This window comes from Acomys russatus, chromosome 6, assembly GCF_903995435.1.
Source record: "Acomys russatus chromosome 6, mAcoRus1.1, whole genome shotgun sequence".
In the NCBI taxonomy this organism is placed as follows: domain Eukaryota; kingdom Metazoa; phylum Chordata; class Mammalia; order Rodentia; family Muridae; genus Acomys; species Acomys russatus.
This window is the reverse complement of record NC_067142.1, coordinates 33777578-33804215: the sequence shown is the minus strand read 5'-3', so window position 1 is coordinate 33804215 and position 26638 is coordinate 33777578. Positions and strand designations below refer to the sequence as shown.

Genomic DNA, 26638 nt, shown 5'->3' with positions numbered 1-26638 from the left:
GTTCAGTTCCCAGCAATCACATGGTGGCTCACAACCATCCATGAGACCTGGTGCCCTCTTCTGGCCTGCAGGTGTACAGGCAGAGCAATGTGTACATAATAAATAAATCTTTAAAAAAAAAAAAAGATTTTATTATTCTGTACACATTGCTCTGCCCGCATACTTACCTGCACATCAGAAGAGGACATTCGATCATAGATGGTTGTGAGCCAGCATGTGGTTGTTGGGAATTGAACTCAGGACTTCTGGAAGAAGAGTCAGTGCTCTTAACCTCTGAGCCATCTCTCTAGCCCCCAAAAACAAAATTTTTATTTCAAGGCTAGGTTTCACTAAGTTGCTTAGGCTAGCCTTGATTCACTCTGTGTATAGCCAGGCAGGCGTTGAACTTGCAAGCTTTGTCTCAGTCTCCTACACAGCTACTTTCCATGCTTGTGCCACCAGGCCCACCCTGGATGTCTTTGTATCTGCCTGAGAAATAATCTAATATAGAATTGTATAATAGGAAGGTACCTATTTTTCATTTTGTGTCCATGTATTTGAGTGTGTGTGTGTGTGTGTGTGTGTGTGTGTGTGTGTGTATGCGCGCGCGTGCCATGGCTCTCCTCAGTGTGTCTGGTCCTATATTGCTCTCTGCCTTATTTTCTGAGAGTGTCTTGCCACCTCCCCTGCCCCTCAGGAAGGTGCTTCTTTCTGAGGCTGTAATTCTTCAGAATCTGAATCTCTGAAATGCACTCATCACTATAAAAAAAGTCCTGGGCCCCCAAGATGGCTCCATGGGTAAGAACATTTGCTGCTAACCCCAATGACTTGAGTTCAATCCCAGAACCTATAAGGGAGAAAGGGAGAACTGACTCCCACAGTTGTTCACATGTGCACCCTCAACACACAAAAGAAATGTTAAAAAGAATAAACAAAGAAAGCCCTGCCGGGCCTCGTGGCGCACGCCTATAATCCCAGCACTTGGGAAGCAGAGGCAGGCGGATCACTGTAAGTTTGAGGCCAGCCTAGTCTACAAAGTTAGTCCAGGACAGCCAAGGCTGCATGCACAGAGAAACCTTGTCTCGAAAAACAAAACAAAACAAAAACAAAAAAAAGCAAGTGCTGGAGAGATGGCTCAGTGGTTAGGAGCAGAGGCTGCTCTTCCAGAGGATCTGGGTTCAATTCCCAGCATCTACATGGCGGCTCACAACTGTCTATAACTCCTGATCCGGGGGAATCTGACTCCCTCACACATAAGTGCAGGAAGAACTTCAATGTACATTAAAAAACAAAAAACAAAAAACCAATTATTTAAAAAAAAAGTAAAGGATGCACTACCTCATAGATATAGAATAAGTGACAATCTACATAATATTTTGCATAGTGGCCGGAAAGCTCTTTTTGTTTTGTTTTGTTTTTGGAGACAGGGTTTCTCTGTGTAGCCCTGGCTGTCCTAGACTCACTTTGTAGACCAGGCTGGCCTCGAACTCACAGCGATCCACCTGTGTCTGCCTCCCGAGTGCTGGGATTAAAGGCGTGCGCCACCATGCTCGGCTTTTGTTTTGTTTTGTTTTGTTTTGAGGAAAGCTCTTTTAACAGAGAAGTGAGGAGAATAGGGAACAAGATAAGAACAGCTGAGCATTTACTCTGCAGCCATGCTTGGCATCTTCCCAACAGCAGATAGAAAAGAAACCAACCCTCATTTTAGGGGTAAACACACAGGATCAAGTAAGTTTGCTTGTTTGAGACAGGGTCTACTATATAGTCCTGGATGCTCTGGAACTCACTATCAGGACTAGGCTGGCCTTGAACTCAGAGATCAGAGTGATCAGCCTCCTGAATATTGAGGTTAATGGTGTGTGCTGCCAATACTGTTAGGACCAGATAAAATGGTATCATCAGTTAGGCACTGGTGGGGCTTAGATTTGACTTATATCTGTTTGCTAATATATAGCATTTATGTGACAGTAACTATCCCAGCCTTTACCTAAGTTTCTTCATTTAATTGTTCTGTTGATTCCTAGTTCACAGATAAAGCTACTGAGGCAGACAGATTAAACTTCCTGTCTAAGGTAAATAGTAAACAAAAATCTGTACCACAACTCTGGCATCAAAGGTCAGGGTTTTTGTTTTTTGGTTTTTTTTTTGCTTGTTCAGACAGTCTCTCATGCTGGCTTTCAGCTTTCTATGCGGCCAAGAACAAACTTAATCCTTGGCCTGAGTCTACTTCCTGCTACAGTCCATGCTTATGTTGTGTTGGCGACTGAACCAGGTACTAGGAAAGCACTCTACCAACTGAGCTACACCCCAGGTCTAAGCCTTTTTTAAATGCTGGAACAGAAATTTAATGCTCATAGTACGTGATAGCTTATAAAATCTAACTTAATCTCCAATAGTTATGTGACATAAAGACGTGCTCAGATCAAAAGAAATCAAAGCTTAAAATGGCAAAGACTTGTCTAAAGAGATTAAAAGCAGGTCTGAAACAGGTCCATTGTATCCATTACAGATAGTGTCTCTAATGATATCATAGCATCTGAAAAAGTCATTGAAAGATTCCCTCGTTCTGCCGGGAATGCCAGCTTACCTAGACGGGCTCTTGTCCGGGGTCCTTGCATCTGACTCCGAAGTTCAGGCCTCAGGTGAAACTTCTTTGCTTCGTCAACTAGATCTCTGCACTGTAAACTACAGCGGATGAAAGGCTAAAATACAGAAGACGGGAGTGAACCAGCCATTTCTAATATTGTAAGAATACGAGGACGCATACAAGAAACCAATTTACTTAGGAGACACAAGTACAGAATGATTAGTACAATTTTAAGGGAAGCTGAGCATGCTGGCATCATGTCTGCAATCCCAGCATTTGGCAGGCTGAGACAGATTTCTGAGACTTCAGGACAACATAGGACTACATACTGACTTATAGGCCAGGCTGATCTAGAGTGAGACGCTGTCTCAAAAAGGCAAGACACATACTCCCTCTCTCCTTTGGAATAATGTCTCCTCTGAAATAATGTCCCACAGCTTTCTCGCCTTCCCTCCCACCTTCTCGCTCTCCTCTCCTTCCCCTGCTTTCATCTGTTCTTTCTGACAGGGTCTCCTGTAGCCCAGATGGGCCTCAAAGTTATAGCATAGCACAGGATAACCTGATGCTTATGCCTTTATCTCCCGAGTGCTGAGTTACAGGCAGGCATTCATCATTAGCCCAGCACTGTATCCATATCCCATGGTGCTCTAGGTGGGTAGAGATGGCAAAGTGTGGTAAATTCCTTGCCATGTAAGCATGATGACCATCACAGGAACCCACATGAGCCAGGTGTGGTGGTGCACACCTTTAATCCCAGCACTTGAGAGGCAGAGGCATGTGGATCGCTGTGAGTTCGAGGCCAGCCTGGTCTATAGATCGAGTTCCAGGATAGCCAGAACTACACAGAGAAACCCTGTCTCAAACAACCAAACCAAATAAAACAAAAGCCAGACATGAGGGCTGGAGAGATGGCTCAGAGGTTAAGAGCACTGGCTGTCTTCCAGAGTCCTGAGTTCAATTCCCAGCAACCACATGGTGGCTCACAACCATCTATAATGAGAGCTGGTGCCCTCTTCTGGCCTGCAGTCATACATGCAGTATAGAATACTATATAAATAAATAAATCTTAAAAAAAAAAGAAAGAAAGAAAGAAAGAAAAATGCCAAGCATCGTACCCTATACTTGGAATGCCCACACTAGTGGAGAGACAGATAGATCCCTAGGCTTGTTGCCAGCCCAATCAGAAACTCTGATAAGAGTCTATATCTCAAAAACCAAGGTAGATGCTCTGAGGAACAGCACACAAGAGTGACCTCTGGCCTATATGTGCATGCATATGCGCAAATATACACACATAGGAAATAGATCTCCGTATTAGCATCTGCCCCCAGATTCCCAGTACCCTCCCTTACTTTGCTCTTTGGTTCAGAAAAATGGTGCATACAAGAAGGTCTCCACACTGGCTGCTAGCTGGAAGGTCAGGCTCCTCTCAAGGCTATGGCTCTACCTGCTCGCTCCCTTCAGGTTCTGATAACCGCTTCTCAGCCCAGGCTCTCGGACTGAGACAGAGCTGGTAACAGCTCGGCTCTCCTAGATCTATACCCTCCACTGTCGTTTACTGCTTCTCCAAATCTGCACCTTGTAAGCAGCTCCTTCATGTAAGTAAGCCTCCCTTAGAAGTGTACCACTTGGAGCACACCATCCGCTTCCTGTTGGGATCGCTGACTCTATAAGATCTAGTTGATTAGCTTAGATGCATTGGAAAATCTGTAACAGTGGCGAATACTGCTGTGTAAGCCCTGACTCTAAACGCTCCTGCATATGCACACGGGCAACACTGTATGGGGTGCGGAAGGCAGGTTCTGCTTCACTGAGAAAAGGGCTGAGGTTGGCTCCCTAAGGGCCACACAGGAATGCTTGATTTAGGATTTTGGCTTCTTGATTCTGGCTTCAGAATCTATGCACCAAACCACACAGTAAAGGAGTTCTCAGAAGCTGTGAAGGTTTTCACTATTAGTTGAGCTGGGCATGGTGGTTGTGTCTATGGATGCAGTGGGACCCACGGCTTCCTGCTTTCTCTGCCATGCCTTCCTCAGGATGAACTGCCACTTTAAACTGTGAGCCAATATAAGGCCTTGCTTCCCTCAGGTATTTTTGTCAGGAGCATGAAAACTAACAGAGGTTTTATGAAAGAAGAGGAACATGAGTTTGATTTTATTTTGGTTTCTCAAGAGAGGGTCTCTCTGTGTAGCCTTGACTGTCCTGGACTTGCTTTGTAGACCAGGCTGGCCTCGAACTCACAGCGATCTGCCTGCCTCTGCCTCCCGAGTGCTGGGAATAAAGGCATGTGCCACCATGCCCAGCCGGGAAGGTGAATTTGAGATGTGCCATTAACTAGCCAGAATTTCTTTTTTTTTTTTGTGGGGGTGGGGCTCCCTAAAACCTACTTTTTGTTTATTTGTTTGAGACAGAGTCTCATATGACCTAGGCTTGTCTTGAACTCTTGATCCTCCTGCTCCCAGGAACCTTCTCCACCCCTGTCTACCAAGAGTTGTGATTACAGGCCTTCACCACAACAAACAGGCCTTCACCACAACAGGCCATGTGAATTTTATAAAGTGAGCAACTAAAAAACTGTTTTTGTGGTAACTTTCAGAATGATGAGATGCCGGCCAAGAGATAACTCAGTTACTGGGCTTCACTATGTAAATCAGTGCTTGCCAAAGCACAGTTGTGTAATTTGAGAGAACCTCAACTGAGGAGCTGCCTAGTTGATCGGGTAAGTGTGGAGGGCATCTCTGATTAATGACTGATGTGGGAGGCACCCCTCCTGAACAGGTGCTGGTCCTGGGTTGTTCAGGAAACAAGCAGTAAGCAGTGTTCCTTCCTTGTCTCCGCTTCAGCACCTGTCTCCCGGCTCCTGCTCTGAACTCCCTCCTGCCACGGTTCCCTTGAAGATGGACTGCCACGCGAAAGCCAAATAAACCCTGCGTGCCCGTCCCTGCCACGGGTTGCTTTGTGGTCATGTTCATCACAGCAACAGAAAGAGAACTAGGACAGCAGTCCAGATCACACACAGTGAGCGTGTGAATTAGGAAACTATCATCACAAAAGGCTAAGCTGGAGAAGTGCTTCTATAAACAGCAGAAAGCGCAACTGCATCAAACCAAGTAAATCAGACTCACTAGGAGTAAAAACACCAGGACTTGCTGCACAAAGCAACTTTTGTCTCTTTTTATCAGAGCAGTTTATAACAATTTATGTTTAACAGAGACAGAAACACAGTTTATAATAAAACATTCAGAGGCATAGAAAACAAACAGACAACACAGTACAAAATTAAATTATGGGTTTTCGTTCGTGACAGAGGCCTGACTTGCCAAGAAGTTTCCAGTTTTACCTCTGTAACATTCCTGCTGCAGGGAACCAGGTGGCTCTGCCTACAGTAAAACCACTGGTCATGATTAATAGGCTGCGGAGTTGGTGGAGTCTCCGGGTGCTGACTGTCTTTGACTTACCTCAGCGTCTATCACGTCTGTGATGTACCGAGGGGTCAGCAGGGGCATGCGGACATACTGCAGGAGCTCAGGCAAGGACTCTTCCCGCTCCCTCTTGGCATGCTTCACCCAGTTGATGACAGCCTCAAAGACCGGCTCTTCAGAATCTACCTGTAAACGGATAATTGCACATCACGGATTTTTGCTTTCCCATGAACTAAAAAAAACCCAAGCTTACTGTCTCCTTTCTGCTCCCTGTCCTCCATTACTGTTATTTCCCATCTTCCAGAAATGTGGAGGTTCTGGGAAAACAATCTTTTCAGATATAGGAAGAGAATTATGTGCAACTTAAAAAGAACTAATAAGCCATGGGTCACATGTTGGCCTTCCTGTCAGAATTGTATCCATTCTTGAATTTTTGTCTGGTCATTTCTGCAACTGTTAGTTAACATAGGAGAGGGAATCTGTTATCCTAATTAAAATATAAATGATTTTTATCATTGTTGCCTCTGAAGCAAGAACTTTACTTTATCATCATAAATAATGCTGTAGCTTTCAAAGTATGGCCAGCCAGCATCTCACACACACGCCCACCCCCCACAGGGTTTCTCTGTGTAGCCCTGGCTATCTCGGGCTCACTTTGTAGACCAAGCTGGCCTCAAACTCTTGCCTGCCTGTGCTTCCTCAGTCCTGGGATTAAAGGCATGTGCCCCCATGCTGGCTGGTCAGTTAGCATTTAAGCAACTACTCTGTATTAGATTCTATGCTGTTTGTGACATAAAGATTCAGGTGTTTGGGGAACTTAGACTATACAGGACAAGCAGATAAAGTAAGACACAGCCTCTACAGTCTATATTATGCCACCAGGAAAGCGGCAGGCAGGAAACCTACAACTTTCCAAAGACAGACACCTAGGTGTAGGCCCTATGTTCCCCTAGCAGCCTCTGCACATAGTAATCTGAGGCTTCTTTCAAAGCATTGACTGTGACTAGAAGAAAAAAAAAATATACCTTTCCCCAAGAACTGTGGTACTTTGGAGAGCAGAAACGTTTTGGCATTTCTTTCATTTGGTGCTAAGTGCCGCATTCTGACTTCACTGGAGCTGGTCACACAATAATGAACAAGACGAGTGCAGTCCCTGTAGGCCAGACTTGGCCTCCATTCCATTCCCATCTTATCCTTCCAAGCGCTAGGATTGTAAGTGAGTCTTACCAATTTTGTTTTGTTTTGTTTTTCGAGACAGGGTTTCTCTGTGTAGCCTTGGCCATCCTGGACTCACTTTGTAGACCAGGCTGGCCTCGAACTCACAGCGATCCGCCTGCCTCTGCCTCCCGAGTGCTGGGATTAACGGCGTGCGCCACCACGCCTGGCTGAGTCTTACCAATTATTAATTAGTATACTCTTACTGTGATTACAATTGTACAGGAAAGCAGCAGAGCGATGAGACAAAAATAACAGGAAATTTCTCCATTTAGACTGATAAGTCAGGAAACGTCTCCCTGAAGTATCTAGCTGAAATCTGATAGAGTAGCAAATAGCCAGGAAGAATGAAAAAAGAGTACTCAAAGGACCAGAAGTGACAGCACACATGGTAATTCTAGCATAGGGAAGGCTGAGGCAGGAGGAGGACTGCCTACAAAGTGAGTTCAGGGCCAGCCAAGGACACAGAATATGATCTTATCTCAAACTTCCTAAGACAGAAAAACAAAAACAAGAACAAAACAAGAGTGCACCAAAAGCTCTAGACAGAAGCTCCAGTGCTCTGCACAGTCACTGGAGTGGTACTTAAGAACAAGAAACAGAGCTCAGCCCCTCGCTGTACTAGCCACACCGGACAGCAACGTATCTAGTACCTATCAGACTAGACAAGGGGATTTACTTCTATCTTCAAAGAACTGTCTATGAGAAGCACTGACTTAAGGCAAAGAGAAGTGGCGCTTGGGGACATCTTAGCTCACTAGTCTGGGAGATGGGAGGAAGGGTGGTGACAGGGTTGGAGGTAAGCACCAGCTGCTGAAGGCATTAGTAAGAGCAGCTGGACATCCTTGGAAGGCTTCAGGCAGGACAGTGATAAACACATGTTTGTAGACTGTTGTGGTGATCATGGGTGGAACACTGAGGAGGGCAAAGAGCTGGAAGATCAGTTCAGTGTTCTCTGGTACAACAGGCTACACTCCAGCTGTGGCAGTCCTGGAGAAATATGAGAGATCAAGGCAATCCATCTTACTGACAGATGGTGGGGAGGATGCAGGATATTCATTATTAAGAACATTTTTCTAAGCCGGGCATGGTGGCACAGGCCTTTAATCCCAGCACTCTGGAGGTAAGCAGATCTCTGAGTTTGAGGCCAGCCTGGACTACAGAAAGGAACATTTTTCTAGCCTGGCAGTGGTGGTACATTTGGGAGGCAGAGGCAGGTGGATCTCTGTGAGTTGGAGGCCAGCCTGGTCTACAAAGCACGTCCAAGACAGCCAGGCCTATACAGAGAAACCTTGTCTTGAAAAACCAAACAAACAAACAAAAAATAAATTATTTTCTTTTGGGGCTAGAGAGATGGTTCAGTGGTTAAGAGCACTGGCTGCTCTTCTAGAGGTCCTAAGTTCAATTCCCAGCACCCACATGGTGGCTCACAATCACCTATAATGCGATCTGGTGTCCTCTTCTGGCATGCAGGCATACATGCAGGCAGAACACTGTATACATAATAAACAAATCTTTTAAAAATTATTTTCTTTTTTTAAAAACAAGTAAATTAAGATTGGAGAGCAACTGCTAAATGTGCAAGTTAATGATTGATAATAGGAAAAAATAAATATTATTCTCAAAGATTTCTTTATGTGTTAGACAAGGCACTGCCACTGAATGCTTGAGCCAGTCCTGTGCACTATGAACTAGTATTATCTATGCTTTATAGAAGGGGAAAACGAAGGCTAGCCATTACCTAACACATCATGGATGTCATATCTTTTTTTTTTTTTTTTTTTTTCGAGACAGGGTTTCTCTGTGTAGCCTTGGCCATCCTGGACTCACTTTGTAGACCAGGCTGGCCTCGAACTCACAGCAATCCGACTGCCTCTGCCTTCTGAGTGCTGGGATTAAAGGCATGCGCCACCACGTCCGGCGGATGTCGTATCTTTTATGGGGTTTAATCATATGATGTACTGCTTCCCACTGGTTAAGAACTGTTGGCTTTGTGCATGGTGTTTGAGACACTGTCTCACAGAACACAGACTGTCCTTAAACTAAAACAACTTGAACCCTTGATCCTGATACCAACCTTTCCACTTCAGTTACAGAATTACAGACTAGCACCTTTTATTTAATAAGAGGAAGTGTTATTTAGCAACTGGAAGTTGAAACATCTGGTTCCAGTTTGGGACTGGTTTATAGAACAAGAAAAAACTACAGGAAAGAATGCTCAAGTTGTTTTCATTTGGCCTCTGAATATGGCTAGCTGTTTGCTCTCTCTGCTGCATCTCACTTTATCCAGATCACAGTGGGTCCAAATGAGCGACAGTTGTGCTAATTTCCTAGTGAGGATAATTAGAAGTGAACGGGTGGCCGCCTGGTGGTGAGTTCATAACTTAGTGGGGGGCGGGGGGAGGCCTTGGGAATACACGGCCTAATCTGAGTTTTGTTGTTGCTGGTGCTGTTTGGACAAAAGGTCTCATGTACCCCAGGCTAGCCCACTAGTCAATATGTAGAAGAGGAAGGTTTTAAACTGATCCTTCCATCTCCACTCCGAAGTGCTGGAAATACAGGCATAAGCTACTACACCCACCTTTGAAGTTTTTTTCCTGCTGTTGGCTTCTTGAGTCAGGGTTTTTTCTATAGTTCAGGGTGCAGCTGAGCTTCACAGCTCTGCCTCTAGAATGCTAGAGTTCTAGATGTGTGGCACCACATCTAGCTGATTGCCTAGATTTGAGCCCTGACTCCTATCACTTACTTAACTATAGTGGTGTGGTGGTTAACCTCTGAGCCAGTTCCTGATAACTGTAGACAGATGTAAGGACCAAATTAGGTGAATGCTCCAGGAATGACGCCATAAGGACAGACGCTCTAGAGCTGGGTCCAGCGTGGCTCAGTGGTAGAGTACTTGCCTACCATATCCAAACCTACCAATTATAAACTCTAACACAGAAGCACGAAAGAAAAGAGCTGAGGTGGGGAGAGGGAAAGAGAGTGGATGCTCCAAGGGGCAGTGCTTTTCACTGTGAGTATTCAGGGAACCTTTGAAAAGTAACCACAGCAAATGCTAAGTCCTATTTTATTATGACCGGTAGCACTTACTACCTTCACTGTATTGTCTAATACAGAGACAAATCAAGAAGAGCCATGATGGGCGTGGTGGCACACACCTTTAATCCCAGCACTCGAGAGGCAGAGACAGGTGGATTGCTGAGTTTGAGGCCAGTCTGGTCTACAAAGCAAGTCTAGGAGAGCCAAGGCTACACACAAAGAAACCCTGTCTCGAAAAACCAAAAAATAAAATAAAATGAAATTTTAAAAGGAGTAATATTTTTCTAACTACTGGTTCCTAAATGTACAGAATGTACTTTGTGGCTATGCCTCCCACGTCCGTACAAGAATATAAGGTCCTGCACCGTGAGGGTAAGGACAGGCCAGTCAGCAGCATCTCTGACACAGCCTCGCTAGACTGCTATGAAAGTCAAGCTGGGGAATAATTTCCCTCTAGGCCCAAACAATTTACCAACTGTTCTCATAAGCTTTGCCTTACAACAGTTGTTTTAAAAAGGTATATCGCAATAGTTGGCTAAAATTCAATAAAAGTAAATGTAACACCTTTCATTTTATAACATAAATATCTGTTTTCTACCCTATCAGAGCAGAGACCATTTGTTTTATACAAAGTGTATCAAAGAAGCTGGGCGTGGTGGTACGTGCCTGTAACTCCAGCACTCAGGAAGGCAGAGGCAGGCAGATAAATATCGGCTGGCTTTGTAGACCAGGCTGACCTCACACCCAGAGAGCAAAACCTCCCAAGAGCTGGGATTAAAGGCCTGTACCACCCACCTGGCTGCCATTGAATTTCTTTAAGTAGCAAACTCTACCACACTGTTAAAAGTAGTAAATCAACCCTGAAGCTTTCTAACGCCCTTCTTATCTAAGCTGAGGAACAGATGCCCAGTAATGTATTTCAGTGGAGAAATAAAACAACAACATATGGCCCAGGCCTTGGCTCTCTGAGAATCTTTCGCCAAGCTAAAGAACTAGTCCACTGGAGATTAAAGCTATGGGCTTCAAAGACCTTAAGACCTCTGTTGGACTCCTTACCCCATTTCTACCTATTAACCTACAAACACCACCACGCAGCCAGTGGGTAAAACAGCATGGCATAGAAATTTACCTTACTTCCAGGTTCTGCTCATTTAATTGCTTACCACTGGAATGCATATATTTGATGTATGGGTAGGGTTTCCCCCATAAATATGCAAATAAATAAAAAATTTTGGCACCAATATGGGTATTTGATTGTGAAGCCGTAATACGGACACAGTTGCTCCATCCTGCTCTGTAATTCTTGGAATGGCCCAGTTTTAAAGCAACGGTAGCTGCACGGCAGATGTGTACCTGGATCTCATCGCACTTGATCAGCTTCTCCACCTCTCCTTGACTCAGAAGAATGAACTCTTCGTGCTGTACCACTTCAGGAAAATGCTTCTGGCTAAAGACCTCAGCTGCTTGCATCAGGTCAACGCAATTGTGAGTTTCAGCAAAGTCCCTGATACCCAGGCAATTAGACGGGTCCAACTGACTTTCTAAGAACTCACAGCAGGCTTGTTTCACACCTAGGACAAACACAGGCAGTGAGCACACTTCAGGGTACTTGGCCAGTGTGAAGTGGCTTTACATTCTTGGATCTTAGCGTCTTCTCTACACGGTTATCACAGAATCCTGGCTCCACACCTTAACACACAAATTAGAACCTTTATGGTCCAGGCATTCGAATATTATCTCTGTCTAAGTACTATGTCACCTTTAAAAGACCTTTATACTGGCTTCTGCCTCATCTTTAAAATGAGTGTAGCAAGTCCAAACTAGCTTCAGGGACACTCATCAGAAGCTACAAACTCTTAGCCACTGGAACCAATCTAAAAGCAGCCACAAATTTTACTATGGTCTTATATTCTAGTCTACAGAGTTGTTAAGATTTACTTATTTTTATTTTGTGTGCAAATATTAGGTCTGCACATATATAAATGCAGTGTGGCGTGCAGCGCCCCGTGGAGGTCAGACTTGTCAGATCCCTTAGAACTGGAGTTGAAGGCCGTTGTGAGTCGCCAGGTGAGTGCTGGGAGTCAGACCCAGGGTCTCTGCAGGACAAGTGCGCCCAATCACCGAGCCTTCTCTCCAGCCGCTATAACAAACTTATGTTAAAACTCCACTGAAGGAAAACAATCCCATAATTCTCTAACTAGGAAATTCAAAATAGAAGTTTGATATGTAGCTTGGCAGAAAGGCAGCATTTTGCTGGTCTAGCACTCAGTATGCACAAGGTCCTGAGTTCAATCCTTAGCACTGGAAAAAAGAAAAGTCTAGTGCAGGAACTCAATTCTGAAAAAGCCCAGTGGGGAGGGGGGAGTGGAAAAAAAAAAGCTAGGTGATGGTGGCGCACACCTTTAATCCCAACACACAGGAGGCAGAGACAGGCAGATCACTGTGAGTTTGAAACCAGCCTGATCTACAAAGTGAGTCCAGGACAGCCAAGGCTACACAGAGAGACCCTGTCAGCGGACTGCTGTGAGTTCAAGGGGAGCCTGGTTTACACAGCGAGTATAAATCCTGTCTCAAAAAACCAAAAAAAGTCCCAGTGCATGAACTCACTTCTTTTTTGTTTTGGCTTGGCTTTTTGATGCAGGGTCTTACTATGTAGCCCTGACTGGCCCAGAGCTGACAATATAGACAGACTAGTCTCAACTGTCTACATCTCTCTCCCAAATGCTAGGATTACAGATTTTTATTACAACACTGGGCAGAAGCTTAATTCCTCTTCATCTTCTAACTCTGCATGTAGTGCACTCACTCCCCGTGACTTCAGTCTTCTATTATAAGTGGACATGTGGGTCATCCCTCTGATCCCAGCACCCAAGCAGCTAAAAGAACATAAACTCAAGGCCAGCTTGGACTACACAGTGAGACTCTTGCCTAAAACAAACAAATGGTAAGAATGTTTCAGTTATGTGGATATGTGGAAGTGGAGGTTAAAAGAGACAGGCCCCTGGTTATCACTGTAGACAGCTGTAACCCTAGTACCCAAGACGCTGAGGCCAGAGGACAGAATCAGGACCAACCTGGCTATAGTTCAGGGCCAACCTTGTCTACCCAATGTAGACCAAAACAAAGAAAAGGTACACAAGAAAACAGACTAGAAACCAGGAGGACCATCTCTAATGAAGTAAAAAAAATATATATTTTAACTGTTACACATCAATTTAAATTTATTTTATTTACTTTTTTTTTTTTTTGGAGACATGGCCTCCCTATGTAGCCCATGCTGTTTCTCCTTCTCACATGCTAGGTAAATTTACTTCATTTTATTATTTTGTTTGTTTTGTTTTCCTGAGACAGGGTTTCTTTGTGAAGCCTTGGCTGTCCTGGAACTAGCTCTGTAGACCAGGCTGGCCTCCAACTCCCAGAGATCTGCTTGCCTTTGCCTCCTGAGTGCTGGGATTAAAGACATGTGCTACCACTGTCTAGCATAAATTTAACTCTCAAAAGATATTTTAAGGCAGTCATGGTGGTGCATGTCTTTAATTCCAGCACTTGGGAGGCAGAAGCAGGTAGTTATCATTAAGTTCAAGGCCAGCCTGGCCATCAACTTACAGACAGCCACAGTTACATAGTGCGACCCTGTCTCAAAAAACAAAACCAAAAACAAACTAGGGAACTGGAGAGATGGCTCAGCAGTTAAAAGCACTGTTAGTTTTAAAGAAAGATCTAGGTTCAATTCTCAGCACCCAGAACACAGTTCACAAACTGCCTGTAACTCCAGTTCCAGGGGATCTGACACCCTCTTCTGACTTCTGGGGCCATTAGAGGTCATATATTTGAGCATAACGCTTATATACAATTTTTCAAAAAAAAAAAAAAAGGTTAAAAATAACCATAAATAAATTTTAAGGAAATATTTTACATGATTCAAAGGCTTAAAGATAGTTACAGGTTTATGAGAAAAGTCCTCTTAGGCTCTCCATGCACACAGCCATCTAGTGACAAGGTAAACAAACAGCATCGCCAGAGGCAACAAACACTCTGTGTACTGTGTACGTATAGTAAGGACACATCTAGAGTTTCCATGCTTCTTTGGCTTAGCTTACTCATCTTATGTGTATGGTGCTTTTACCTGCATGTGTATCTGTGTACTATTTTATTGCCTGGTGCCTAAAAGAGGGCACCTGGAAGTGGAGTTATAAAATAGTTATGAGCCATCACGTGGGTGCCGGACACAACCACTGAGACATCTCTTGGTTTGGTTTTGTGACATAGTCTCATTTTGTAGACTAAAATTAGCTTAAAACTAATACTCAGGCAGGCTGTGAGTTCAAGGGCAGCCTGGTCTATAAAGCGAGTCTAGGACAACCAAGGCTACACAGAGAAACCCTGTCTCAAAAAAGCCAACCAACCAACCAACCAACCAACAAAACCCTAGTACTCAATCTTCCTGTCTCAGCTGCATATGTGATAGGATTATTGGTGTTAGCCACCACACCTGGCTCTTCCTTTTTTTGTTTCCTGGTTTTTGTGTGTGTGTGTGTTGGGTTTGTTTTTGCTTTTGTTTTTCAAGACAGGGTTTCTCTGTGTAGCCTTGGCTGACCTAGACTCACTTTGTAGAGCAGGCTGGCCTGGAACTCACAGAGATCCTCCTGCCTCTGCTTCCTGAGTGCTGGGATTATTGGTGTTAGCCACTATACCTGGCTCTTCCATATTTTTAAAAACAGACAGTTTAAATGTTTTCTTTCTCAAGAGCCAAATACTCTTATTTGGAGATATTCTTTTGTATTCTCTTGAATACACCTGATCTTTCATGCTTCTAGACTGGTCTCCGAAAGTCTCTTGATTAATTTTATATCAGTGGAAACACTCCAGGGCTAATGTGTCATGAACAAGGACACCTTTTATTGTCTGTACCTTTGAGCTGAAGTAGACAGGCTGCAGGGAGCAGTTCTTGAACATTCTCCACCGTCACATGTACTGTCTCTGTGTACACAAAGTCCAACAGGATCTCCATGGTAGAAGCAGTTAACCCTTGAATGTCAACATAAGGCTTCCCCTTCTCTGAAAGCTGAGAAGTCATGAGGTAGGAGAGAATGGTACTTGTAATTCCACGAGACAGAACCTAAGTCTTAAGAATTTAAAGGAATGCTGGTACTAATTAAATATGCATCTTTAAATATATAATCTGGGGCTGGAGAGATGGCTCAGTAATAAGAGCACTGGCTGCTCTTCCAGAGGACCTGGGTTCAATTCCCAGCACCCACATGGCAGCTCACACCATCCATAACACCAGTTCCAGGGGGGTCAATGCCATTTTCTGACCTTCACAGACATCAGGGACACATGTGAAACACAGTCATACATGCAGGCAAAACACTCAAAATAATTTTATAAAAAATTTAAAATTATAATCTATTTGATTTGAATCATATATAGCAAGTATGGCATGTATTTGTAAATCTTCAATTAAAGTAGGCAGTTGGCTGTATTCCTGGATGTGAACAGTAGAATATCAAGTTTTCTAGAGAATAATTAACCTGACTCTATATTAAAATTAACAGATGTTTTAGAGAACAGAATACAAAACTTTCATAAGCATACAGCTTGTGCCTTTATGACGATACAACTCTCTCTTTCCTCTCCTACCCACCACACATATACTATGTAGCTGTGGCTGACTTGGTTTTCAGTTTGTAGCCCAAACTGTCCCTGAACTTGTAGCCTCCTCCCACCCCAGACTTCTGAGGGCTAGGATTACAGGCATTTGCCACCATGTACGGCTAAAATAGAAATATCAATGAAATTTCATGCTAATAGGACTCTGAGATTTATAGTTATGACCTCCTCCCAAATTACCACATTCCTCTCTCTCATCTGCCCTCAGACTACATCTGGATAGAACAGACCTCGCAGACCATTTTAAGAGGCTCCTCTGCAAACACTATTTGAGCTTGGGAGGGGCAAGAGGACTGCAGTGATCAAGAGCTCCTCTAGGCTATGCAGTGACACCCCATATCAAAACAAGATCAAAAGCAAATGCTAAGCAAAACCTCAAGAGCCTTAGGGCAGAGACAGGCAGATCCCATGACTCACCAGTCAAACAGCAAGCTCAGGGTTCAGGGTTCAGGGTTCAGAGAGGAGAGAGGAGAGAAGAGGAGAGAAGAGGAGAGGAGAGGAGAAGAGAGGAGAGATGGGAGAGGAGAGAAGTGAGAAGAGAGAGGAGAGGGGAGAAAGGAGGAGGGGAGAGGAGAGAGGAGGAGAAGGGAAAGAGAGGGGGGGGGGAGGAGAATGGGGGAAGAGGGAAAAGATAGAGATAGAGATAGAGAGAGAGAGAGAGAGAGAGAGAGAGAGAGAGAGAGAGAGAGAGAAGGGGGGGGGAACGAGACCCTGTCTCAAAAAGTAAGGTGGGGATGGGGTTAAGGAAGACATCAGATTCAACCTCTGGCCTCACTGTACACTCAAGTGTGCTCACATACACAACCTCTTATTACAATGCTCTTATCTACTTCCATTATTAACTAAACGACATTATCATATTTGATTTCTCTATCAGCCCAAAGTAACAAAAAGGCACTCTTTTTTTTTATTTTTATTTTTTTAAGATTTTTTAATTTATTATTTATACAGTATTCTGCCTGCATGTGTGTCTATACACCAGAAAAGGGCACCAGATCTCACTGTAGATGGCTGTGGTTGCTGGGAATTGAACTCAGGACCTTTGGAAAAACAGACAGTGCTCTTAACCTCTAAGCCATCTCTCCAGCCCCCCAAAAAGCATTCTTAAAAAACAAGAACAAAAACAAAACCCAAACCCTAGGCAGATGTTGGTAGCACACACCTTTAATGTTAGTACTCTGGAGGCAGAGGCAGGCTGGTTTACAGAGGGAGTTCTAGGATAGCCAGGGCTATACAGAGAAACCCTGTTTCAAACAAACAAACAAACAAACAAACAAGAAAATCAATCCCATACATAAATAAATAAAAAAAGCATTAGTGGCACACACCTTTTTTTTTAAATAAAGATTCATTTATTTATTATTTATATAGTATTCTGCCTGCATGAGAGCCAAAAGAGGGTACCAGATCTCATTATAAATGGTTATGAGCCACCATGTTGTTGCTGGGAATTGAATTCAGGACCTTTGGAAGAACAGCCAGTGCTTTTAACCTCTAGCCATCTCTCCAGCCCCAAGTGGCACACACCTTTAAGCCCAGCATTCTGAAGTCAGGTGGATCTCTGAGTTCAAAGCCAGCCTGGTCTACAGGAGTTCAAAGACAGGCTCCGAGAATCCCTTTTTAAAAAAAAAAAAAAAAGCAAGAAGAATCGCGTATGAGAAGAAATGAGGTTTTTTTTTTGTTTGTTTGTTTTTCACAAGACTCCAGAAATTTCTTAATGTTGAAAAAACAGTGCAGGCAGACTTTCTCCAGGGCAGCGGCAAACAGGACATAGAATACAATTAGCGGCTGGCAGTCTTAGCCCGTTTCATGCTCAGCACTTCTGGTTAACACTCCTTCCCAAGCTGAATGCCAATGTTTGGGGCAGACATCATAGAGACCAGTACAGGACAGAGATCTGTGCTGTATGCAAGATGGTTTGTAAATTAGCCCGGATTAGATGGGCGAGGTGGTGCGCACCTTTAATCTCAGTACTCAGGAGGCAGAGCTAGGAGGATCGTTGTGAGTTCAAGGCCAGCCTGGTCTACAACGTGAGTCTAGGACAGCCAAGGCTGTCTTGAAAAACCAAATAAATAAATAAATAAATAACAAAAACAAAAAAAACAGATTAGCCAGAATGACCTGACAGCTTTCTATTTCTCCTACCAGCCTTGTGACTGAGCACAGGAGTTAAGAACTAGGAGTTCTCAAGCTATGTGACCTTGGACAAGCATTTATTGAGATCTTCATTTATAAAATGAAATGGTAGTACGTACCCCTAGGGTAAGTGATAAGCATGGCACTGTAACTGGGCTCATAAGTATAGTTGTTATTATTATGATACTTCTTCATATTTGATTCTAGCAATGACTTCTTCATTATAGTGGCAGGTATTTTTATTTTTTTTAATTTTTATTTTATGTGCATTGGTGTTTTGTCTGCATGTATGCCTGTGTCAATGTGTCGGATCCCCTTGAACTGGAGTTATGGACACTTGTGAGCTGGCTTGTCAGTTTTGGGAATTGAACTCATGTCCTCTGGAAGAGCAGCCAGTGCCCCTAACTGCTGAGCCATCTCTCCAGCCCCATGGTGATAAGTACTAACTAAAGAAAACACTGGTGGTTAGAGATACTTTTTAAAGAGCCTTATCATAGCCAGGCATGGTGGCACGCCTATAATCTCCATACTTAAGGAGCTGAGGCAGAAAGATGGAGTATTTCAGGCCAACTTGGGCATAAGATTCTGTCTCAAAAATAGATGCACGCACACCCAAATCAGAGGGTTGGAGAGATTGTTAAAAACACATGCAGCAGCCACAGCAGGTGGCTCACAGCCACAGTAACTCGAGCTCTAGGCAATCTGATGCGCGCTGGACACCAAGGGCACCTGCTTGAACATGATGCACATACACATCATGCAGGCACATGCACATGCACATAACTTAATCTTAAAAACAAACAGGAAACTAAACAAAAAACCTAAAAGGTCAGCATAATGAAATAACTCAGATAGATGTCTAAATTTAAACACATAATTATTCATATATCGTAAACTTAAAATATTTATAAAGACTTGCTTAAATGTTTTTATTTTTGCTTTTCAGAAACTTTTAAGCTAGGAGGTAGTTGCTCATGCCTTTAATCCCAGCACTTAAGAGGCAGAGGCAGGTGATCTCCAGGCTCAAAGCTGGTTTGGTATACACAGTGAGTTCCAGGGCAGAAAGGACTACACAGAGAAACCCTGTGTTAAGAGAAAAAAAAAGGGGGGGTGGTTGGGGGCAGACAGAAGACACACACACAGACACGCACACACAGAGACACAGACATGTGCGCGCGCGCCACAGTTGGTTTTCTCCTTCCACCATGTTGGTCCCAGGGATTAGAATCAAGTCCATCAGGTTTGGTAGAAAGTATCTTTACTTGCTGGCCCTACTTTTTAAAAAAGTTAATTAATTTTGTTTCTGGAGAAAATGTCTCATATAGCCCAGAATGGCCTAAAACTTTGTATGTAGGCAGGGATGGTCTTGAACTTGTGGCTTTGTGTATGTTAGGCAAGCATTAGACCAACTGAACTACATTCGCTGCCCTTGTTTTTGTGAGACACAGTCTCACCATGAGGCCAGCCTTGAACTCCTCCTGATCCTCCTGTCTCCACCTCCCCACTGCTGACATTATAGGCATGTGCTAAAGTTAACACTGCACAGCCATTCACTAAATCCCCTTCTTCCTCTCATTCGAAGTCAGACTGAAACCTACATCAGTGGAATAAATATTCATTTTCTACAATTATTGGTAACTTAAAAGAGAAAGCCATCATGCCTTATTCAGAGCTTACCTATTTAACTAACACATCATACAAATTCACTGGTTTACCAAAATTTATTTTTATTTTTTTATTTTTTAAAGATTTTATTTATTTATTATTAAGAATACAGTGCTCTGCCTGCATGTATGCCAACATGCCAGAAGAGAGCATCAGATCACATTATAGATGGTTGTGAGCCACCATGTGGTTGCTGGGAATTGAACTCAAGACCTCTGGAAGAGTAGACAGTGCTCTTAACCTCTGAGCCATCTCTCCAGCCCTACCAAAATTTATTTATTTTTGCATTGCTGAGTGTTTTTAGATGGGTGTTATTCTGCAGCCCAGATGGCTTCAGCTTATAGTGATCCTCCTGCTGTCGGGATTTTAAGTGTGAGCCACTACATCTGGTTTCAATTTTTTTTTTTTTTTTGGTTTTTCGAGACAGGGTTTTTTTTTTTTTTTTTTTTTTTTTGGTTTTTCGAGACAGGGTTTCTCTGTGTAGCCTTGGCCATCCTGGACTCACTTTGTAGACCAGGCTGGCCTCGAACTCACAGCGATCCGCCTGCCTCTGCCTCCCGAGTGCTGGGATTAAAGGCGTGCGCCACCACGCCTGGCTTCAAATTTATATTCTATTTATTGAGAGCTTGTTTGGAAGTTCTAACGGGGAAGCGCTCTTACACTCTCGACCAAAGAACAGTCTGTGGGAAACATTGTTGACTAAGCAGCCCCTTCAGAAGACACACAGGAGCAGTAGAGAAAGAAAGGGACACTCACCTAGCTGGCCAGACAGATGAGCCAGATTGACCCTGGTGACCAATGGGCTGACACAGCCGGAGCACCAACACATGCTGCTTTGTTCTTGAAAGAGGAGGGCTACAAGGTTACAAATGTGATCATCACTATGCAGCAGTGCCTTGCACTTACCTCACTGGTGAACATGGCGCAGAAATAATCACTGCAGGCAGCCAGCACAATCCGATGGGCAGGGAAGTCCTTCTGCTCCACTCTCAGCGTCACGTCACAGAGGGTATTGCTCTTCCGGAGGGAGTTCATAGAGTTGAGGATGGACTTGGCGTGAGTATTTGTCATTATGTCTTTGGGGGCCATAATGCCGCCCATCAAGCACTGTGGAGAAAGAACAAAGGAGCCCGTGGACAATGCAGCTACAGGCGGAAAGGTCATGTTGAAGACGTGGGAAACCGACACACAATGCGCTTTACAAATGAAGGAGCTAAAAAGGACTCCTTAAACGCAAACTTCCACAAATACAGAACACTCCAGACGCTAGCGCTACCGCACTCTGGCTCGCTCCAACTCCAGGAAAGCGATCTCTTCCTCCAAATTCCACATGTTCTCCATCTTTGGACTCAATCAAGCAAGGATCAAAATATCCAAAAAATAAAGTACTGATTTTAAACAGGCACAGACGTTTATTATTTTCCCTAAATAATACTATCTTAGTCATAGTTACTAATGCTGTGATAAAACATCAACCAAAAAGCAACACGGGAGAAAAGGGTATATTTGGCTTACATATCCTGAGTCACAGTCCACTGAGGGGAGCAGAGGTGGGAACCCAAACTGAGCGGGAAGCAAAACTCCAGGTGGTGGAGCCAACGCAAAGGCCATGGAGATGGCTTACTGGCTTGCTCCTCAGGGCTGGCTCAGTTTCCTTTCCTTTCCTTTCTTTGTTATTTGAGACAGGTTTCTCTGTGTAGCCCTGGCTGTCCTGAAACTAACTCTGTAGACTAGGCTGTCCTCGAACTCACAGAGACCCGCCTGCCTCTGCCTCCCAAGTGCCAGTATTAAAGGCATGAGACACTATTCATCTACCTCAGGCCCACCAGCCCAGGGGTGGCACAGTGAGCCGAGTCCTCCTCGATCAATCACTAATTTAAAATATGCCCTACCAGCTTGTCTGCTCGCAACCCCATCTTCCGTAGGCATTTTCTTTTTCTTTTTTTTAAGTTTGTTTATTTATTTAATGTATATGCATGCTTTATCTGCATACATCTGCAGGCCGGAAGAGGGCATCAGATCACAGGCGGTGCTCTTAAACCACTGAGCCTAAGGCTCCCTCCTCTCAGCTGAGCATAGCTTATGTCATGCAGACATAAAACTAGCCGGCACAAATACAGTACAACAAACTTTTTATTTAAGATATGAGAAGTAATCCAGAACTGTCTTAATGTATATAGGGTGTGCATGGAGTATATGCAAATACTATGCACGTGACTCTAAATGACTTCAGAGCCAGGTGTGGTGGTGCAGCCTCTGCAATCCAAACTCAGGAGACTACGGTAGATTGCTGCAAGCTGGAGGCCGCCCTGGTCCAGGTTCCAGGACAGCCAGGGCTCCATAAGGAGACTCTATCTCAAACAAAACAAAACAAAACAAAACCCAAAGAAGATCAGCATACTCAGATTTTGGTATCTATTCCTAGTATCAGAGAATGACAAAAACTGCAAAGTTTCCAAGTCGGGTGTGGTGGCGCACGCCTTTAATCCCAGCACTTAGGAGGCAGAGGCTGGCGGATCGCTGTGAGCTCGAGGCCAGCCTGGTCTACAAAGTCCAGGACAGCCAAGGCTACCCAGAGAAACCCTGTCTCGAAAAAAAAAAAAATTTTTTTTTTTTTTTGCAAAGCTCACTTGTATTGATCAGTTGAATGATTATGTATTTGAAAGGCAACGTGAGGAATACTTTCCTGAGTGGACAAACTTTAGCCATACTATTTACCTCCTTAGAACACACTCTGGGGAATGCAATACAGATGTTTATGAAAACAGTTTTTTTTGAAATTGAGGATGCAAACTTTCTGAAATAAACCAAGGGGAGGTGAGGAAAGAAAAAAGGGAAAAAAAAAAAAAAAAAAAAAAAAAAAAGAAAGAAAGAAAGAAAAAGAAACTATTCTTCCCAAATCCACAATCCTAACTTCTGAAGATTAAAACTGCAGTTCTCAATTCTCATCTTCTGATTAGTAGCAACCTCATACTCCCCCCAGCAACTCTGCAACATCTATTTTACATAAAAGGAGATGATTCACTACAGTAGATGTTTTTTATTTTAAAAGCTTTTCTTAAGTCAACCTAGGTTCAACTGTGGGATGCAAGAAACCCTTGGGGACTTGTTGAATTCTAGGCAAGTGTCTGAAGATTATGCAAATTTCCCGGTGTCTTACTGCAGGGCTCAGCCTGTGACTGGACTTTGAGATTTGTGTCAAGGGGCTAGAGAGATGGCTCAGAGGTTCAGAGCACTGCCTGCTCTTCCAGAGGTCCTGAGTTCAATTCCCAGCAACCACATGGTGGCTCACAACCATCTGTAATGTGATCTGATGCATTTTTCTGGCCTGCAGGTGTACATAATAATAAATACATAAATCTTTTTTAAAAAATGTGTCAAAACTGACAGTGACCTCAGGGGAGCAACCTTCCTTCCAGTACAAAGCCTGAGCATATTCATCTTTCAGAACCTACGCATTCTAGAACTTCTGCTAAAATCTGAATAAAGGAGTTCCATTTTGATTGGGGGAGGGTATCAAACTCTAGAAGGCTAAAATGAAGGGAGGGGGGTAAAAAGGTAATTCTCCTCTGCTAACTATCAAATAGGTTGGCAATAAGATATGCGGTGATCATGAAAAACCTGTATCGGTAGCTTAGTAGCTGTGTCTCCTGGTTAAGTAGGAACTTAACACCTGCAAGAGGCAAGGAAACCAACCAAAGCGCACTACGTCTCTCCAGGACCAGAATCTGTGTACTTGTATTTGGGATGTTCACTGTATCAGAAACCACGGCACCGGGGTACTTTACAAATTGCCAATTTGCGCGTTGAAGAAGGGTCTGAGTCCTCAAAAGACTCTGGCTTCATTACAGTGTGTTGTGGTTTCGACACTGCCCCCCCCAACCCTGCACCTTGCTTTTTTTTCAAGATTACTGGGGGAGCTAATGCCCTACAAGGAGATATAAGGTCCACTAAAATTTGAGAGGAAAATGTGATCATCTTACCTCCATGCATAAATATACCACGCACCTCTTAAATACTCTTAAGTAACTTCCTTAAAACCCCAAAACACAAGACAACCCCCCTTCAGTGCATTACTCTAACCTACCATCGGAAAAGCCCACTCTAATCTTTGGAGTGTTCAGCTTTGCTTTGCTAAATAAATTTAATTGTTTGTCTGCTAAATGCTTTTCTTCCAGGTGAAACCTTCTCCGGTGGAAGCCTGCTGCGCCCCACCACGTCTCTGCGCGACCTGGGGGCACCAGGGCTTGGGGAAGGCCGCGTCCCAGACTGAGCGCAGGAGGGAAAGGCGGGGTGTCACGGCAGCGCCCACTCACCTGGGCTCAGGGGCCGCCCGACCGGAGGGCGCGGGGCTCGCAGGCGGCAGAGCAGCTGGAGAGCCGCCGCCGCCCGGGCCAGCCGCTATGGAACAGTCTCCGTGGTGTTCCAGGTTCCAAGCTAGGCGACCGCGCGGCGTGATGACGTCACGCAGCGGGAGGGGCGGGTCTCTCTAGGTTACGTCACGCTGGGAAGCTCTGCCTAGAGGTCCTGCTGTACCTTAGGGCTCAGAAAAAGGAAAAGAAGAAAGTGGGTGGGTGGGTGGAGTGGGGAGTGCCACGAGGGAGAGTGGGCTGGAGGCGAGAAGATTCCGAGGCTGGCCGTCCTTACGCGGTTTGGCAGGCGGCAGCAACGCTCGGGAGACCTACAAGACTTCAAAGTTCTCCTGCTCGGTTGTGAGCAATCAGGCTCCCCTTCGCGGTGAGGAGGACCTTCCCGTCCCAAATAACCACAAGCCTCTCGGTCCTAAATGGACCTGTCACCATGAAGCTATTACTTTCTTCACTCCAGGCCAAGGGGAAGGAACGTGTGGATTGACTAAGCTATCAAAAAAATGGACACGGTGAGGGAAATTGCAAAGGACCGTCTCAAAGCAGACGCAGTTACGCCGGGCGTTGGTGGCGCACGCCTTTAATCCCAGCACTGGAGAGGCAGGCGGATCGCTGTGAATTTGAGGTCAGCCTGGTCTACAAAGAGTCCAGGACAGCCAAGGCTGCACAGAGAAACCCTGTCTCGAAAAACCAAAAACAAACAAACAAACAAAAACACAAAAAAACAAAGCCTAACTAAGACGGGTACCAACAGCTAACAGCACTAGTCAGAGCTAGACTGACTACCCTAAAAGAGTAGGCGCTAGTGAGTAGCATCATCTCTGGTTGTGTGTGTGGGGCCCTCTACTGGCTTGGCCCAGAGCAGCCAGAGAATTAGCTAAGATTTATGTATAAATGTTTTGCTTGTTTATATGCCTGAACACAATGTATATGTGCATGCCTGGTGCCCAAGGAGGTCAGAGGAGGCCATCAGATCCCCTGGAACTGGAGTTATGAATGATTGTGAGCCACTGTATGGGTTATGAGAACTGAGCCTGGGTCCTGTGCAAAAACAAGAGTTCTTAGCTGCTGAGCCATCTCTTCAGTCAGAATTAACTAATCTTGATAGAAATTGCCTCAGTTTTTGTGCAGTTTCTGCCATTGTCATAAAAACAACAACAGCAACAAACAACAACCCCGGGCAATGGAGCTGCCTCCCTCTCTTGGAAACCCCTCCCACACTTGGGAGTTTCTCTTCCTTTTGCTTAGTTTCTCATTTTTTTCCTCAAGTTTTTTCACTTTCATGCAATAATTCTTAATAAAGTCTGGTTCTATTTTGCATATTTTCACATGAGTCTACACCATTAATCCTCACTGGCATAGGACAGCAAACTTAGAGCGTTGTCCCAGGTTGACATCTGGTGACTATCAATGTCCAGCTTTTTTTTTTTTTTTCGATTTTTCGAGAAGGTTTCTCTGTGTAACCTTGGCTGTCTTGGACTCACTTTGTATATCAGGCTGGCCCTCGAACTCACAGTGATCCACCTGCCTCTGCCTCCTGAGTGCTGGGATTAAAGGCGTGCGCCACCACGCCCGGCATGTCCAGCATCTTCTGTCAGTGGGTCATGAAGTTGGTTAGTGAAAGACCCCATCAGTCTCAAAAACCTGTATCATCTCTGAACTTCTGTGTTTTTATCCTAACAGAAAATGAATGGGCTGTGGGCATAGCGCTGAGCACACACAGGTTCCAGACCTAAATCCCTAGCGTTAGGTAAACTGGACACTGTGCCTCATTCCCGTATTCCAGCAGTCGGGAGGTAGAAGCAGAGAGATGAGAAGTTCAAGGTCATCCTCAGCTATATGGTGAGTTCAAGGCTAGCCTAGACTACGTGAGACTCTGCCCTAAAAAATAAAATGGCAAAAAAAAGTTAAACTGGGCGATGGTGGCACATGCCTTTACTCCCAGCACTCGGGAGGCAGAGGCAGGCGGATTGCTGTGAGTTTGAGGTCAGCCTGGTCTACAAAGTGACTCCAGGATAGCCAGGGCTACACAGAGAAACCCTGTCTTGAAAAACAAATAAAAAATGGATAGAGTGTTAGTTGCTTTTCCTTCTTCATTGCTTTGTCAAGACACTTGAAAAAAGCATTTATGGAAGGATGTGCTTAAGCTCCCAGGTTTAGGGTGCTCAGCCACGGCAAGGAAGGCACGGACGGAGGCAGGGTATGAGGAGTCCCTTTAGGAAGCAGGGAGAGATGAGGGTGAGTTCTGCCTGCTTTCATATTGAAGCTGGGTCCTCACACATCAGTTAAGCCTCTAGAAACGTACAGACCAGACTGCCTAGAGGTTTGTCTTCTAGGTGATTAAAAAATCCCATGAAAATGACAATCAAGATTGTCACAGGTGACCTATAGAGTTTAAACTACCGTTTCTTTTTTTTTTTAATTTACTCATAGGAAATGGATAGAATATATTATTAGTATTTATTCTTGGCCCTTAAAATGAGAATTCGTGGGCTAGAGAGATGGCTCAGTGGTTAAGAGCACTGTCTGCTCTTCCAAAGTACCCAGGTTTAATT

At 44.3% G+C, this 26638-nt stretch overlaps 1 protein-coding gene across 1 annotated transcript in view; it reads right to left on the bottom strand.

Moving 5' to 3' along the window:
- Klhl12 (kelch like family member 12) overlaps nucleotides 1–24168 on the bottom strand; it is a 31162-nt gene extending 6994 nt beyond the window's left edge. The window contains exons 1-6 of the mRNA XM_051147423.1: nucleotides 24033–24168; nucleotides 20623–20823; nucleotides 15154–15307; nucleotides 11596–11813; nucleotides 6025–6174; nucleotides 2567–2681 (exon numbers count right to left, since the gene is read on the bottom strand). Coding sequence (XP_051003380.1) covers nucleotides 2567–2681; nucleotides 6025–6174; nucleotides 11596–11813; nucleotides 15154–15307; nucleotides 20623–20817 — 832 coding nt within the window. The 5' untranslated portion in view covers nucleotides 20818–20823; nucleotides 24033–24168. The remainder of the gene's footprint in view (nucleotides 1–2566; nucleotides 2682–6024; nucleotides 6175–11595; nucleotides 11814–15153; nucleotides 15308–20622; nucleotides 20824–24032) is intronic.
- Between the last annotated feature and the right edge of the window lie 2470 nt (nucleotides 24169–26638).